Here is a 14,336-nt window from a genome sequence, read left to right as displayed (position 1 = left end):
TCTCTTCAATGTCAATGGGGTAGTAAGATGTGGGGCCAGATCATTAGCTGCGGATGTTGCAGCAGCTGAGGGTCTGGCCCATGGTATCTGGAGGCACACAAGCAAACGCGGGTGATGTTAATCCTTCGCTCTTTCCTTAAGCAGATCCACATACACTAGCAATCAAATTAAGTAGCCCAGAGGACTTGCAGGTCTGGAGGTGGACTGAAATGACATCTTGTTTTTTACGTCACCTTACAACCTTGTAAAACCATCTAAGACTTCACCCCCTCCACTCCCTCTTCATTTGTGGGTTGTTTGCAGGTAAAGCCCTAAATTCAGGGTTGTCTGATTAACACTCTGTGTTGATCTAAATTAAGCCTTGGAATCTTGTTAGATGAAATTAGTTCCCAAACAAAGAGAAGTGAGCATTGAGATGAGAGGTGTAATTGTTCTGAGGGCACAGTTTGTTCTGCCACCAAGAACGTTTTTCTTACCTTTTCTTTTTTTAAATCAACTCTTCCATTTCTTTTCAGCGTCAAGCAAAATATACTGAAAATAAACTGAAGGCCATTAAGGCGAGAAATGAGTATCTGCTGGCTCTGGAAGCCACCAATGCGTCTGTGTTCAAGTATTACATCCACGACCTGTCCGATCTCATTGATGTAAGTGTGCTGCGACTTGGGTGCCTGTATTGAATGTCGTTCTCATTAACCCCACTGTATGCATCTCCTTCTTTAACCCCTTTTGTGCTAGCATCCTTTGTAGCCCCTCTGCAATGATGGCCTGCAATGTTGTCTGCCTGAAGTGCAGAGCAGGCTCTGATCGCTGTACGCTGGGGAAATGTACCAGGTACAATAGTCAGTAGTGAAGCGGTTAGGGAGGCTTTTCTTCAACAGTTACTTGTCAAAGGGAGTGTTAAAAAGAAGGGAAGTTTGTACAGTAGACACAGAGTATAGGAATCTTTATAAAGAGAGGGAATGCTTCATCTGTTTCAGATTTTATACATACTGTTTTAAGCAAATCCCCAAGATTATAATTGAAAGAGACAGGTTTTTCTAAAAAAGGAAAATGTGTTTGTAAAACCATAAAACAATTGGCAGAAGGACTCAAAGGCAGACGTAGCTCCCAAAACTGCTTTTAACTCATTTTTTTGAAATTGTCTAACTTTCAAATTTATGGTGTCGCTTTATAGAACGTTCACTGAGATATGTAGAGAGCCATTCTCCTGTATCCAGGACCTCCCGCTGATTCAAATCCACCCAGGTCTACAGATTTGTGTTAGACCAGTTCCCAGTGGCAAGGTGTATATATCACCAATAGTCCTGCTAATTCCCACCCCTAGCTCAATGGTAGTCTCAGCAAAGGGGTGAAGAATGAAATTGTCTATGGAAAGAGAACTCTCCTGTTCCCTAGAAGAGTCCTGTCAAGCTTAGGGTTGGGGCAGATGATCGTAAAGCAGCATGTATGGGTAGATACCCTGCAACTGCCTATGCGGTACACGTTCTGCCGCTCAATAGGAGACCTCAGTCTCCAGGAGTGGCAATTTAGCGTGTTTCTCTTAGCGCTAAATTAGTTTTATTAAAGGTATAAACTGAATAAATAACAGCTACTTTTATCATCTCTACCTTAACATTCACGCTTGCTGGAAACTCACAAAAGCCACTTTGGGAGTCTGAGATGATCCAGGGCTTGTCTTCCCGTATGGCACAACAGTGGTGCAGCTGCAGCAAAGATGCTCTTACACCAACGGGAGAGCTGCTCCCGTCGGTGTAATTAATCTTCCTTGTGGTGAGGCGGTAGCTGTCAGTGCTGTCTATACGGGGGAAGGTTAGGTTGATCTAACTACTTTGCTCAGGGGTGTGGATTTTTCACACTCCTGAGTGATGTAGTTATGTAGTGTAGACCTGGTCCCAATCTTTCAGAGCTCGTGTTGAGTGACGTTTTCCTCTAGCATGTGAGTGCTCCCCCCACCCCCACCCCCAGGCATGAACTGCATTGAATTAGTTCTGCTCATCAAGTCATTGATTGCTGTTGGATCCCACTTGGTTCCATTTCTCGATGGCAACCATAATATTTCCCTGTAATTGAGGTTAAAATCATCTTTGCTGAGCCCTGGGGGAAGTTGTTCGGAGGAAGCTAAGTGAGTGGTTGCAGGGGATGAGGTGGGGGTTTGAACAAGAGAATTAATTTCTCATCTCTGATCACTCTCCACTGGTCATTATTCAGCCAGTTGTAAAGTCAGATGAGCCATGCTCACTGTTGCAAGGTTCAAGTATTTGAGATTCTTACTGCTCTTTCCTCTGCAGATGAAGACTCTCTATACAAAGACCTTTTAAAATGCTTTATTTGGAGGTGCAACTGTAACTATTAAAAGGAGGGCTGTCCTGCTGTGTGATGCATCATGGCAATGCTGTTGTATCTGTGGGACATCCAGCATTTCCGCTATAACCCGTCTTTTTAGAGGATTGTACCTGACACATTAAAAAAAAAAAAAAAAACTTGGATTTTTATTACAGCTTCTTGGCTTTATAGAAAATTACTACTTGCTGGGTGTTTCTTCTACAGCCTAGATGTTCTAAAGGAGGTTAAGGGAGTTGGACACCTAGTTCCCATTGAAGTCCAATGGGATTTGAAGACCTAATTCTCTTAAATTGCTTTTGAAACTTCCAGTTCTAGTTCATAACAAATTCCTGTAAAGCACTCGGCCAACAAACTGCCAGTTCTTAATATGCTTCCAATGAGGTATGTGTCTTGAAAAATCACACAGAACCCACTTACATTTCCTTGATAAATCCTTAACTCTTCTTTAACCACCAAGGAGATCCCAAGGAGTTTCTAGGAGTTTAGCCGGCAGGATTTGTCTCATAAAAGTGCTCTGGCTGCTCTGCTGGCACAGCTGTCTCCAGACTATACGCAGATGCCAGGAGGAACAAAAGTTTCAGCAGTGCTTAATTTTTTTACCATTCCTTGATAAACATAGTAGGTCACATGGCTACAGCTCAGGCCATGTTCATGCACAGTGACATAGTTAACCCTTTAGCCGCTTGATTAACTGTGCAAAGTGCATACTTAAGTGCGTGCAGAGCATTTATCTGGAGATCCCCCCCAAATGCATTACAAGGACTGGGTAAGCACTATCAGCTCCATTTTTTCAGAGAGGGAAACAGTCACACAGGTGAAGGGACTTGATGGTTCATGCAGTGAATCCGTGACAAAGCTGGAAATAGAGCTAAGTACTCCCAGTCTAACAATGACTTTTTGTAAACTGCAACTGTTAATAAGACACTTTGCCATTGGTAGGTTTAAGCCCTGTTGAGGTGTAATTGAGGGTCTGATTTAAATACACACAGGATTTGAAAACCAGCCCTGAAACACCTACAATATCCTCAATGGAAATAGTGGTGAGTTAAGAAGAGTGTGTTGTCTCAGACATTGGTCAGTGATTCTGTTTCCCAACTCTGGTGACTGAGGCAGATCCTTATGTTAATGAAATTATTACACTAATGGAGAAGTTGATCTTGAGAGAAGTCTGGTTTGAGCTGCCTTTGAGACCCTTCAGCAATCTGTATTTTCTCTCAAAAAAGCCTGTGAAGCACTAAGGCTGAAAAAGGAATGGAGTTGGGTTATGTGAGAGAATGTGTCTGACAGCCTGCTTTTAGGGTGGCTTTAGAATCCTGGGAATAACCAGATTTCTGCTGTCTCAACAAGAGCTTGAGCTTTCCCTTTCCTTTTCCCTTGCATCCCACCCCAAAATAACACAAGCTCCCTCCATTTTCCTCCCCTCCCCCAAAAAAGAAACAAATTTGAGTTTTAAAGTAGAGTTATTTTCCTCGACTTTGTATTCTGGGTTTGTTTAAAGGCTACTTGCTGGCAAAGGGTTAATCAGCTGTTGTGCTGAGAAATGAATTTGGATGAGCTATCATTAAATTCTTATAAAAAATTGATTTCCTTGGAGAATGCTTCCATCAAACATTTATATAACCCAGAAAAGGCCAGTGAGACTGACACACTTATAAATATGATATGCTGGACGCTTTAAAATGTTAGTGACAGAGAGGGCTGAAAATGTTCTTTGCCACTAGCTTCTGTAAAGAAAAGCTGAAAGAAGTTGCTGTCTTAATCTAATCTTCCTGGTTTCTCCTGGAGGTGGGCTATGAAATATTAAACCTTATTTCACTTTTCAATCTCATGAATGAATCCTTTTGACATAAGCTCAGCCCTCCTCTTAAATGCATATGTACCTCGGTGTAATTTGAAAAACGGTCACCAACACTGGAGATGAACTTGTCAGCGTGTCTAGGTTCTGCGGTAGATTGACCCACATTTTAAGCAAAATGAGCATCAGTCTCTGTAAATAGTCTGAGCAGATCCTCCTCATGGGACTGTTGGTCCAACTGAATCTGACATCTCTCAAATTTTGCTGCACGGGACATGGAATTTTAATGTGCCTGAAGAGCAGCAATAGCTTGAATGGCTCTTTACCAGAGAGTGTTCCCCTGCACGTGCAAATTCTCCATCCACCAGCTTTTGTTTTCGTTCTTGGGGTTTTTGTTCTTCCTGATTGAATTTAATGTCCTTTAATTCTCTGTCTCCAGTTAAGCCAGCGACTGCTGTTCCTTTACAAGAGCTCCACACCTGCTACAGTCCATTGGCACAATACCCGGGCATGTAGTAGCATTCTGTGGCAGAAGTCTTGTAAAAAGCAGGGGGGGGCAGGGTCTGGGTGTCTTTTTCTCTTTTTGAAGGCATTTACTTACAATAGGACAATGATGAGACCCAAATGATGGAGGAGGAGGAGACGCTGTGATTTTTTGCTTACAGAGCAGCATAGCAATCAAGCAGATGGGCTCTTGCTTTTTGGATATTATCCTCGCATATTTAATCTCGCTTGCGGTTCCTGGAAGATGGACATTTCTCTAGCTCTATTTATTAGATATCTGTAAAATTCAGGCTTTCTGATCAAGTAATGGAAAGAGAGTCTCTTCCTTTTGAAATATTAGGAGTTGGCTGTGGAAGCTGGGTGCAGATGAGGCTGCCTGATTGGCTTTCAGTGATGTCATGCTAATGTTAGTAATATCCAGTAAATGCTTGACTGTGACTTTTTTAATCTGAAGTTTTTGTTCACTTTGTCTCACCGTAGCAATGAAACCATCCCAGCCATGCATTTTGAGGGGCACTGTTCCCCTTCTAGCACAGCAGAAGTCATTTGGCCTTTGTCTCATAGTTACCCAGGGTAAGCTTATGATGGCCAGAAATGCGACGAATTGGTCCTCTGAGCCAGGTGGCACTTAGATGTGGTGTTACCCTCTTATTTGCCCAGGTATTGATTTGAGCAGCTAAATGCAAAATTTGGATATACTCTATCTGTGAAAACTGGGCTTCCTGGTACTGTTAGGAATACCTCTGTGGAAAGCATATTAAGATGAGCCCCTGAAAGTAGCAGTTGTAATGTGTGTCCTGATCAGTTGTCTGGATGCTCAGCTGACACCAGCCTATCGCTCCTCCAAGATCAATGTGAAAAATAGTGCTCAGTAGGGTTAGAATACTTGCATAGAGTGCCTTTTGTCCAAGGATTTCAGACTGCTTCCAGTAGCAGCCACTTGGCTCTGTGAGCTAAGTAAGGGATATATATGAATCCACTATTGAAATCCTCCATTTCTTAACAGCACACAGCGACACTCCATCACAATTTAGGAGAGTCGATGAGGGCTAATGTATCGAGTTGAAACTGTAGGGGGATGTTAGGGAGGCAGTTTGTAATACCCGAGTTGGAATTTATTGACTATCTTGTGTTTAACAGCCCTCCTCTTTCTCAGAGATCTCATGATCCATTGTGTATTAGTGGTCAAGACCTCTGCTTTGGGTGTGAGATAAGTGTCCATCATAAGAGTACCACTTAGTACCCATGATTTGCTATCTGCTATGCTTGTCCCTACCCAGGGACCATTTAGTTTTAGCCTTTTTATTCACATGGCATGGTGTCTGTTTTCCAGCAGTGCTGTGACCTGGGATACCATGCCAGCCTCAACAGAGCTCTCAGGACATTCCTGTCTGCAGAGCTGAACTTGGAACAGTCAAAGCACGAGGGCCTGGATGCCATTGAGAATGCAGTGGAGAACTTGGATGCCAACTGTGACAAGCAGCGCCTCATGGAGATGTACAACAACGTCTTCTGCCCACCCATGAAGTTTGAGTTTCAGCCCCACATGGGTGACATGGTCAGTTAATCTGCCTCTGCTCCAGCTCTGTAAACATGCACAGAAATCTCTATCCTGCTGAGTTACATTGAAAGGATTAGAGCTATAGTCAACCACAACTTCCCTGCTGTTTGGAGCTCAGGAATGTGTACTGTGGGTGGGTCACTGGGCTGGAGTTCAAGTGTGGAAGAATGGCCTTGAGACTGTATTTTTACAGGACAGTGTTGGCTAGGTAGGTAAGTGACAAGGACTGCAACATCTCTGTGGAGTCATATATGTAGATGGGAGGGAAAACTGCTACACAGGATGAGATGGGGACAATGCGACTTCCATAAGCAGCTTCTTCAGCTATCCATAGACTGCACTTACGGCAGCCTTTTCAAAAAGGCCACCTGTTTGATTCCCACCTGGGAGTTGAGGGGGAGGCCTTGGAAAAGGGACGCAGTAGGAAAATATAAGCTGTGGCATAGATGTCTGTAGACTGCAATTGACTCATTTTGAGTAAGAAACCAACTGAAGATGAAAACACCCAAATAGCTGTGGTCCTAAAGATGGAGCAGCACCATTGTTCCCTTTCCATTCATGCATTTTCTGCGTATCCAGACTTGGTAAAATTTACCAAGCATGTCAAGGAGACTGCTGAGACAAGGACACTCAAATTAGAAGACAGAAGAAACATCTGAAGGATTTAATCATCCATACAGAGCCTAGCTCTGCTTCTGCAGCCACATTGCCCTCAGCTGTTTGCACAGACACACCACTGTTCTGAGTCAGAGTCCTTGCTGATCTGGTGGATAGGTAGCATGGGTTAAAAGATACGGGCAGCATAGGTCAAACAAGGCATGTTGTCTCCAGACATCACCCAGCCTCTGCTCGCCAGGTGAATGAGTTTGTTTTAGGTTGTGGGGTTTGTTTTTTTCAGATCAGTCCTAAATCTGCCACAGCATATAGCTCCCACCAAAGTCATCAGATCAGCTATCATGTATTAGAGAGAGTGGTGCCAGAGCATCCTATGCAAAAGTCGGAAGCACTAACTCTTTTAAAAGGAGCAGTACTTTGTCTGTTCTTGTCTCTTGTGTTTTGTAATAGGGACATCCTAAATAACTTCTGTCCAGTGAAGATCACTTGAAGCACTTTCTGAATCCACCTTACTCCCAGTCTTGCCCTACGATAAAACTTCACTTCCATTTGTTGGCACTCATTTCATGTGCCATGCCAGCATCCTGTGTCCGCCTAGAGCTGCAGCCGAGCATAGTCAAGCCCTGATGCGTAAATTGGTGCTTTCCAGTTGCATAGATTTGTGGAGGGTGCAACAAGAGAGGGCAGAGAGATCAACTTGAAATATCAACTCGATCACTTTCTCTCCCCTCTGACACCCCATTCCTAAGACTGAATTGCAGAGCTCTTGCTTGCTAACACTCCAGTGGAGGAATACTGTACATTTATATATAGCCCCTTTTTATTAGAGGAGCTAACTGGAAGAAAATCTACACTGCAGAAAGAAGCCAGTATTCAGAGAAATTAACCTTTGCTATCTAAACTGATTCCTAGAGCCCTGCCACTGCCTGAATTAAAACAGAAAGACAAGCAATTTAATATGCAGTTTTATGAGGCATTTGACTGTGTAGTCCTGGAGCACAAGTGGTTTGTGGTGCTTCACACATTTTATGGTGACACAAGGTAGTCAAAGGATTTTCATTTTTGGAAATGAAAATGTATTGCTTGACAGCTTTATCCATTGTGTCTGCGTATCTGGGAGCCATGTTTAGGAGCCAGACTGAAGCCAGGTCACAAATCTGAATGGGACTTAGGTCAGTTGGCTGGATGTCTACATTATCCTAGCAAACATGAGGAAAGGCTAGAGAGGTGCTCCCTGATGGCCAGTGTGCTCTTTCATTCCTAGACATTCAGACGCAGCTTACGGCTGTCTCTTTCTTCTTAAGTGATGGAATGGACAGCAGGGAACATGTGAAAACCCTGAGTTGGAAAGTGGCCTTTTTATCCCATACTCATACACAGATTAGTGTCCTTAGGATAGCAAAAAGGACTGCTCCCCACCCCTCCAACTCGGTCCCACATCTTCATCCCCCTCAACATATCCCTAGTCATAAGACTTGACTGTGTCTGTGTTATGTCTGTAGGAAGGTTTGTATTGCTCTCCTAGGATTGTTGGGGTGATTCTTGTATGCATGAGATTTACTTTTTGTACATGTGTGTAGCTTGGTTGGCAACTTGAGCCTTAACAGATTGTAGCTTTCTGCCATGATATTGGCAGTTTGTTCTTACCACAGAGCACAGCTACAGTGTGCTGCGAAACATGAGCATTCTCACCAGTACTGAGAGCCCAGTGTTTAGTATGTAAAAAGGTGCTTGCCTTGCTGTCACATAGCAAACAGGTGTAATCCTTCCTGTAGCCATGGGGAATAATAGATAGCCCAAGTGGACAAGCCAAGCTTGCTTTTTCCCTTCACAAAGTACTTGACTTGTTAGACCAAATGTTTCCCTGCCATAAAATGACATAAATCACATTGAGGTCATTAAATCACATTGAAGTCATTGGGTTCTGTTCTGCCTGTGGTCTCTAGTGCAAGTCAGATGTTTCAGGATTAACTCATTGAAAGTGACTCTTGTTTCTCTTACTCAATTCTTCCTTGTCTTTTTTTTTCCCCTTCTATTTTGTTTGACTTTAGGGGCAGGGGATTGTAATTTAGTAAAACATGGGGCTTAGCTTTGATTTGTTTTGGCTTAAGTTCAGAGACTTCTCAAGCACTAAAACTATCACTGTCATTGGTTTGTTTAATACCCTAACACAATAATTATGATTTTCTTGGGTATTGAATGCACTGTGACTCTATCAAGGGGGCTTCTTTTTTGCAGGTGTCACAGCTGTGTGCCCAGCAGCCAGTCCAGAGTGAGTTGGTGCAGAGATGCCAGCAGCTGCAGTCTAGATTATCTACGCTCAAGATTGAAAACGAAGAGGTGAGCTAACAAACAGACCAAAAAAACGCTTGCAGCCTTTGCAGTATTAGAATCTTCACACAGCCCAGGGACAAGGGAATACCCCATCTCAATAAGCCTGTTTGCGCTGACCTGTGTAGGAAGATGTGGAAGGAGGGCAGCAGAGGGCTTCGGGGTCTTAGTCTGTATCCCTGACTTTCCTTCCCAGCAGCTTTGCATGGGGCAGAAATTTCTAAGACAAATCCAGTGTTATCCTTTTTCCCAATCTGAATCGCTAGGCGTGGCCACCTCTCAGGAAGCAAAGATCAATGATCTCTCTTGTCTTAAAAATAATAAACCTCAGGCAAGTCCTAATTTTTGTTTCACTAGAGTGTTTAGCTCTCATATAAACAATAGAATCTGATTTAATACAGTTCTTTCTTCTCATGGTTTATAAAACCAACCAATACTACAAATTTATCACTTACAGCTACTGTTCAACATGTTGCTTTGTATTCAGCCTAGTTTTACTAATTGCTGGCAGGTACTGGAATATTTCTCCCCTGTGAAACAAAAGAGATGCTAGTCTATACTGGAGAATGTTTTAGCTCTTTTCTACAAATATAGACACATTGGTTTTTGTTTTTCAAGTCTCAATCCCTTGTTTGTTTGTCTGGCCACAGAAGCCTTTACAAATGTGTTTCAAATCTGTGCATAGATTAAAAACGGACAAATACGATTGCACATCTGTACTTATGCATTAGTGGGTTTTTTAATTTGTATTATTTTAAGGTTGCAATCTAAACAATAAAATACTAGAGAATAAATTGTTTACATGGCAGTTATTAGATTTTTGTGTGTAATATTGATACTATCCTCTTAAGAAAGAGAAATGCTGATACTTGAAATAACTATTTTCAGTTACTTAAAAAAACTAGAAACTGTAGTCAGGTGTTACTTTCTGATATTCAGGTCCATCTCCTGTTCCATTTGGGTACAGATGGCGAGGGGTGGACAGGGATTAAGTAATGTTACTAAGATGATTTCACTGTGGAAGAACACACACATCAGGTTGCAGTGCTTGTGATCAATAAGTCACATACCTTAATGTCGGGTTCTCTACATGAAGTATATCTTTTCTCCTTCCATTGTTGGTTATTTCAGGCAATGACGCTTAAATGCCTGCAGATGGGAAAAGGGTTTGTATGAAAAAACTGGAGGCAGAGTGAGATTCTTTCAGTCCTTACTGCGGGGTGTTTGCGGTGAATTGGTTAAATTTGTCGTGCCTGTGCAGAAGGGTGGGTTTTGGTACCTGTTGTAAATAGCAATTTGGCTCTTGCCAAGATGGGTGGCTACACATTGGCACCTACTCCTTCACAGCCTGAGGTCTGTTCGCTCACTGTGCACAGATGTAGATGACAGTGCAAAGTGCAAGGCGGGGTGAATCAAACACTGGGTTTTTGAAGATAAGGTGGATCTCTTTGGAAAAGGAGAGAGGGGGAAAGCAGCTTTTAAATCGTATCGGCACAGAGAGACGCTCCGCCTCTTCCCTTCTCCTTCCCTCCCTTACTAACCCCAAGCGTTCATCCCATCAAGGTCTAGTATCCTTCGCAGTCTCTTGACCTGAAAGGATTAAATGAATGGCATTATTCTGAGGGGCTCCCCAGGCATCCAGTGCACACCTCTAACCCCCCTGGAATTTATCATCCTGTTTGTGCGGTCCCTTGATAGCCCCAAGCAAGGAAGACACCTTCAGTAATAGACTTAGCAAATTGCAGGGAGGTCTTATTTTAATGCAGTGTTTTTGTTTTGAAGCCCGGTAGATTTAGTGTCGGGAATAAAATGATTATGAGCATTGCACCATTTCCCTCCCAACACGTCACTTTGCTATTTGGGTAGATTCCCCTCTTTCCCCCGCACTAGGACACTGGAATAATACTTTCCTTACTGCATGGTTTGTACAGCATACAGCAGTGCAGATTTATTTTGCTGCTAGCCGGTTGTTTACGTGGACTGTGCTCTGTTAATTAGCAGAGCTTGTACTGTGGTTACGGCCCATAGGACTCAAAGGCAGTCATAACAGTTTATTAATAAAATGTTCTGGGACACTGATCCCCTGTTTTTTCACCTGCTGCTTCTCATTTTTTATTTATTTTTATTTTAACACCGTTTTGTCCTTTTGCTGAGGCAGGTGAAGAAAACTATGGAAGCCACACTGCAGACAATCCAAGACATAGTCACAATTGAGGACTTTGATGTCTCTGACTGCTTCCAGTACAGCAACTCCATGGAATCTGTCAAATCCACAGTCTCTGAAACTTTCATGAGCAAGCCAAGCATTGCCAAGAGACGGGCCAATCAGCAGGAGACCGAGCAGTTCTACTTCACGGTAAGGGATCTGACTTGCAAGGTGTTCACGATGACAAGAAGCTCTCAGGAACATTTGAGCTGCTGCTGCATTCATTGCCCCCTTATAGACACCCATGACTGTATTCTTGTTCTCCTGAGTTTTCCTGTTTAATCTCCAGGGACAACTTTAATTTTTAGAGGAAGCCATTTGAATCCACTTCTTAGAAATGTTTGATAGCTCTTCCTGAAACTAAGAGATCTGCTAATTACCAGGATTACATGTCATAGAGGAAATTAAAATGGAACAGAGAGCCCTGGGTTAGTCTTAGTTTGAAAGAACTTAAAGGGACAGTATTTTAATTTTTAAATTTGATATCACAAGCGTAACGAGTTTAGCTATACTTGTGCCTTCCCCCAGTAGCTAAACTCGGATAACTTTGTTTTACTTGTTACTAATACAGAAAATGCCACTGTGGCTCAGCTGTACTCTTTACTCAATGCCAGCATCATACTGTAGCAGTGGTTCCCAAACTTTTCAGCATCATGCCCCTTTTAATTTTCGAGAAACCCTCATGCCCCCCATCTCTCCTTTACAATAATCCAATCCCCCGCCCCCGCTCCTTGTCTTCTGACCACCCCCTATCCAGCCCCCCCTGCTCCTTGTCTCCTGAGTGCCCCGACCCCTATCCACCACCTGACAGGCCCCCTGGGACTCCCACGCCTATCCAACCCCCACCCCATCTCCTGATGGTCCCCCCCCCCCCCGAACCTCTGCCCCATCCAACCGCTCCCTGTCCCCTTACTGCCCCCCCCCCCCCCAGGGACCTCCTGCCCCTTATCCAACTCCTCCGCTCCCCGCCCCCTTACCAGGCCTCTCAGAGCGGCAGGACTGGCTTATTGGAAAGCCTGGGAGGTGGGTGGGCACAATGTGTGCTGCTCGTGTGGTGGCGTGGCTGCGGGGGAGGGTGGACAGGAAGGGGAGGGGTCGGGGACGAGCCTCCCCGGGCCGGGAGCTCAAGGGCCGGGCAGCCTCGTGCCCCCCTTGGAATTTCTTCATGCCCCCCAGTTTGGGAACCAATGTACTGTAGGCTCCAGTCCAGTAGCAGGTGGACAGAGAGCACCCAATGGAGGCCCACAGGGTCATGGAAGGCCTGCATGCTGCAGTTGCAGGATCAGGGCATTAGATCCATAATCAGGGACTTGACACTGTTCCTAATAAAACAATCTACTGTAGAGTCATGAGAAGAGAAAATTGGAGTACATCCCTGTTCTTAATGTTGGTCTTCCAAAAAGTTCCTGGTTTATTCTTGTTGCAGCCAGGGCTGGGTTTGTTAGTTTAAAAGCAAAATTTCACAATTTGTTTTTAATGTCTTTCTTTTTTTTTTTTTTTTTTAAATCTAAGTACTTTGTCTACTGAACAGAATTTAGCGTTTAGATTATAATATGTCCAGGTGGGTAAAATCTGGTCTCTCTCTCATATCTGCCTACAGTGGAGCTGAAGGGACAGAGCTTAAAATTGTGAAGGGAATTTACCCAAGTATGTTCACAGATTTGGTCTTGAGGGAAAACGTAGGTCACTCAGAGTAAAAATTCCAAGTTCCTTCTAGATTTACTACGTTTCAGACCAGCATGTTTTTTTCCCCTGAATTGTGATCACGTATGTTGAGCTGCTGTATCATTTAATATTGTCAAAATCTATTCTTCCAAAAAGCAGATGAAAACCAACCTTGTAAAATTCATTACTCTGACCCCTTTTGAGAGCCAATTGCTATATTTAAAGCTTTCCTAGTCCTCTTATGAGAATGGTGTTGCTTATTAAAACTGCGAAGTTCTGTGCAAATTGCATTGGCTGACAGGCTGGTTTTTGTCAGGTCTTGTCTGGTAGTAAACTCTCCGATAAACCTATCATCCCTCAGACAAGCACTCAAAATGCTTAAAAATAATGCATTAAATTTAAAAGTATTCTTCTTCTAAAATGAAACTGGAAGTTAGCAAAAAGTGGGCAGGTGAATTGATACAATTAAGAAGCAATTGACTAGCCTGCTTGTGATTATGGGACGAGAAAAATTGTATCTTAAATTGAATTTCAGGTACTCCCTCTAGAGAGAGCAGATGCTGTATGTGCAAATATGCACTTGCACATAGGGTTAGTTTACTATGATTTTATCTGTACACGGGACTTTTCCATTTCTCAGAGTTAATATCCTGCTCCCATGCAGCCAGACCAGTGTTGTCCCAGAAGGATTGTAGAGCTGTCTCTGAGAAATGAAGGTGCTATCTATCATGTCATATGCAACCATGATAAAATAACTCGGAACTGAATGAGGCTGATGTATGAAGGACCCTGTAAACAGTCAAATCAGATACTTTATTATTGTGTTTTTTTATCACAGACTTATAAATATCCTTAAGAATTCCAGACTTTGAATCTGTAAAGATGAGTTGTTTCCTTATACATAGAAATGAGCTGATGAGCATTAATGAGAACTAGGACAAAGCCATGGTAAATGCAGTATTGTTAGGAGAGAGAGAGAGAGAGAACCAAAATACACAGACCTTTTAAGGTACAGAACAGACCCGTGTAAAGGAAAGACACCTCTCTCCTCTCATTTCATATACTTCTGTATTGCAGATCAAATGTGATATATACACATACACTGTGTGTCTGTCTGTCTGCGTGTGTCTGTGTGCGCACTCACGTAAACATACACACACACACACACATGCACAGAAGCTCATTGGAAGATAACCAGAAACAACTTTAAGTATCAACATAACCCTTGGTTCCAAATCAGTATTTACATACCATGCTGTTTGCTTTTGAACTTTTCAGCATTCATATACTGTGGTGGTAAGTCCAATATGTAAGAG

General features: G+C 43.0%; 1 protein-coding gene across 5 annotated transcripts in view; it reads left to right on the top strand.

The window, feature by feature from the left end:
* Nucleotides 1–14,336, top strand: part of SRGAP2 (SLIT-ROBO Rho GTPase activating protein 2) — a 206,936-nt gene that overhangs the window by 144,957 nt on the left and 47,643 nt on the right. For 4 of the 5 annotated variants that reach the window (XM_084611230.1, XM_084611231.1, XM_084611233.1 and 1 more), the window contains 4 exons: nt 516–644; nt 5,976–6,200; nt 9,057–9,158; nt 11,308–11,505. In XM_084611230.1, coding sequence (XP_084467356.1) covers nt 516–644; nt 5,976–6,200; nt 9,057–9,158; nt 11,308–11,505 — 654 coding nt within the window. The remainder of the gene's footprint in view (nt 1–515; nt 645–5,975; nt 6,201–9,056; nt 9,159–11,307; nt 11,506–14,336) is intronic. The other variant, XM_084611232.1, reaches the window with a different exon arrangement.

The sequence above is a fragment of the Lepidochelys olivacea genome (genome assembly GCF_965140295.1).
Source record: "Lepidochelys olivacea isolate rLepOli2 genome assembly, chromosome: 21".
Lineage (NCBI taxonomy): Eukaryota > Metazoa > Chordata > Testudines > Cheloniidae > Lepidochelys > Lepidochelys olivacea.
Note: the sequence above shows the minus strand (reverse complement) of the source record. Positions and strands in the feature narration are given on the sequence as shown.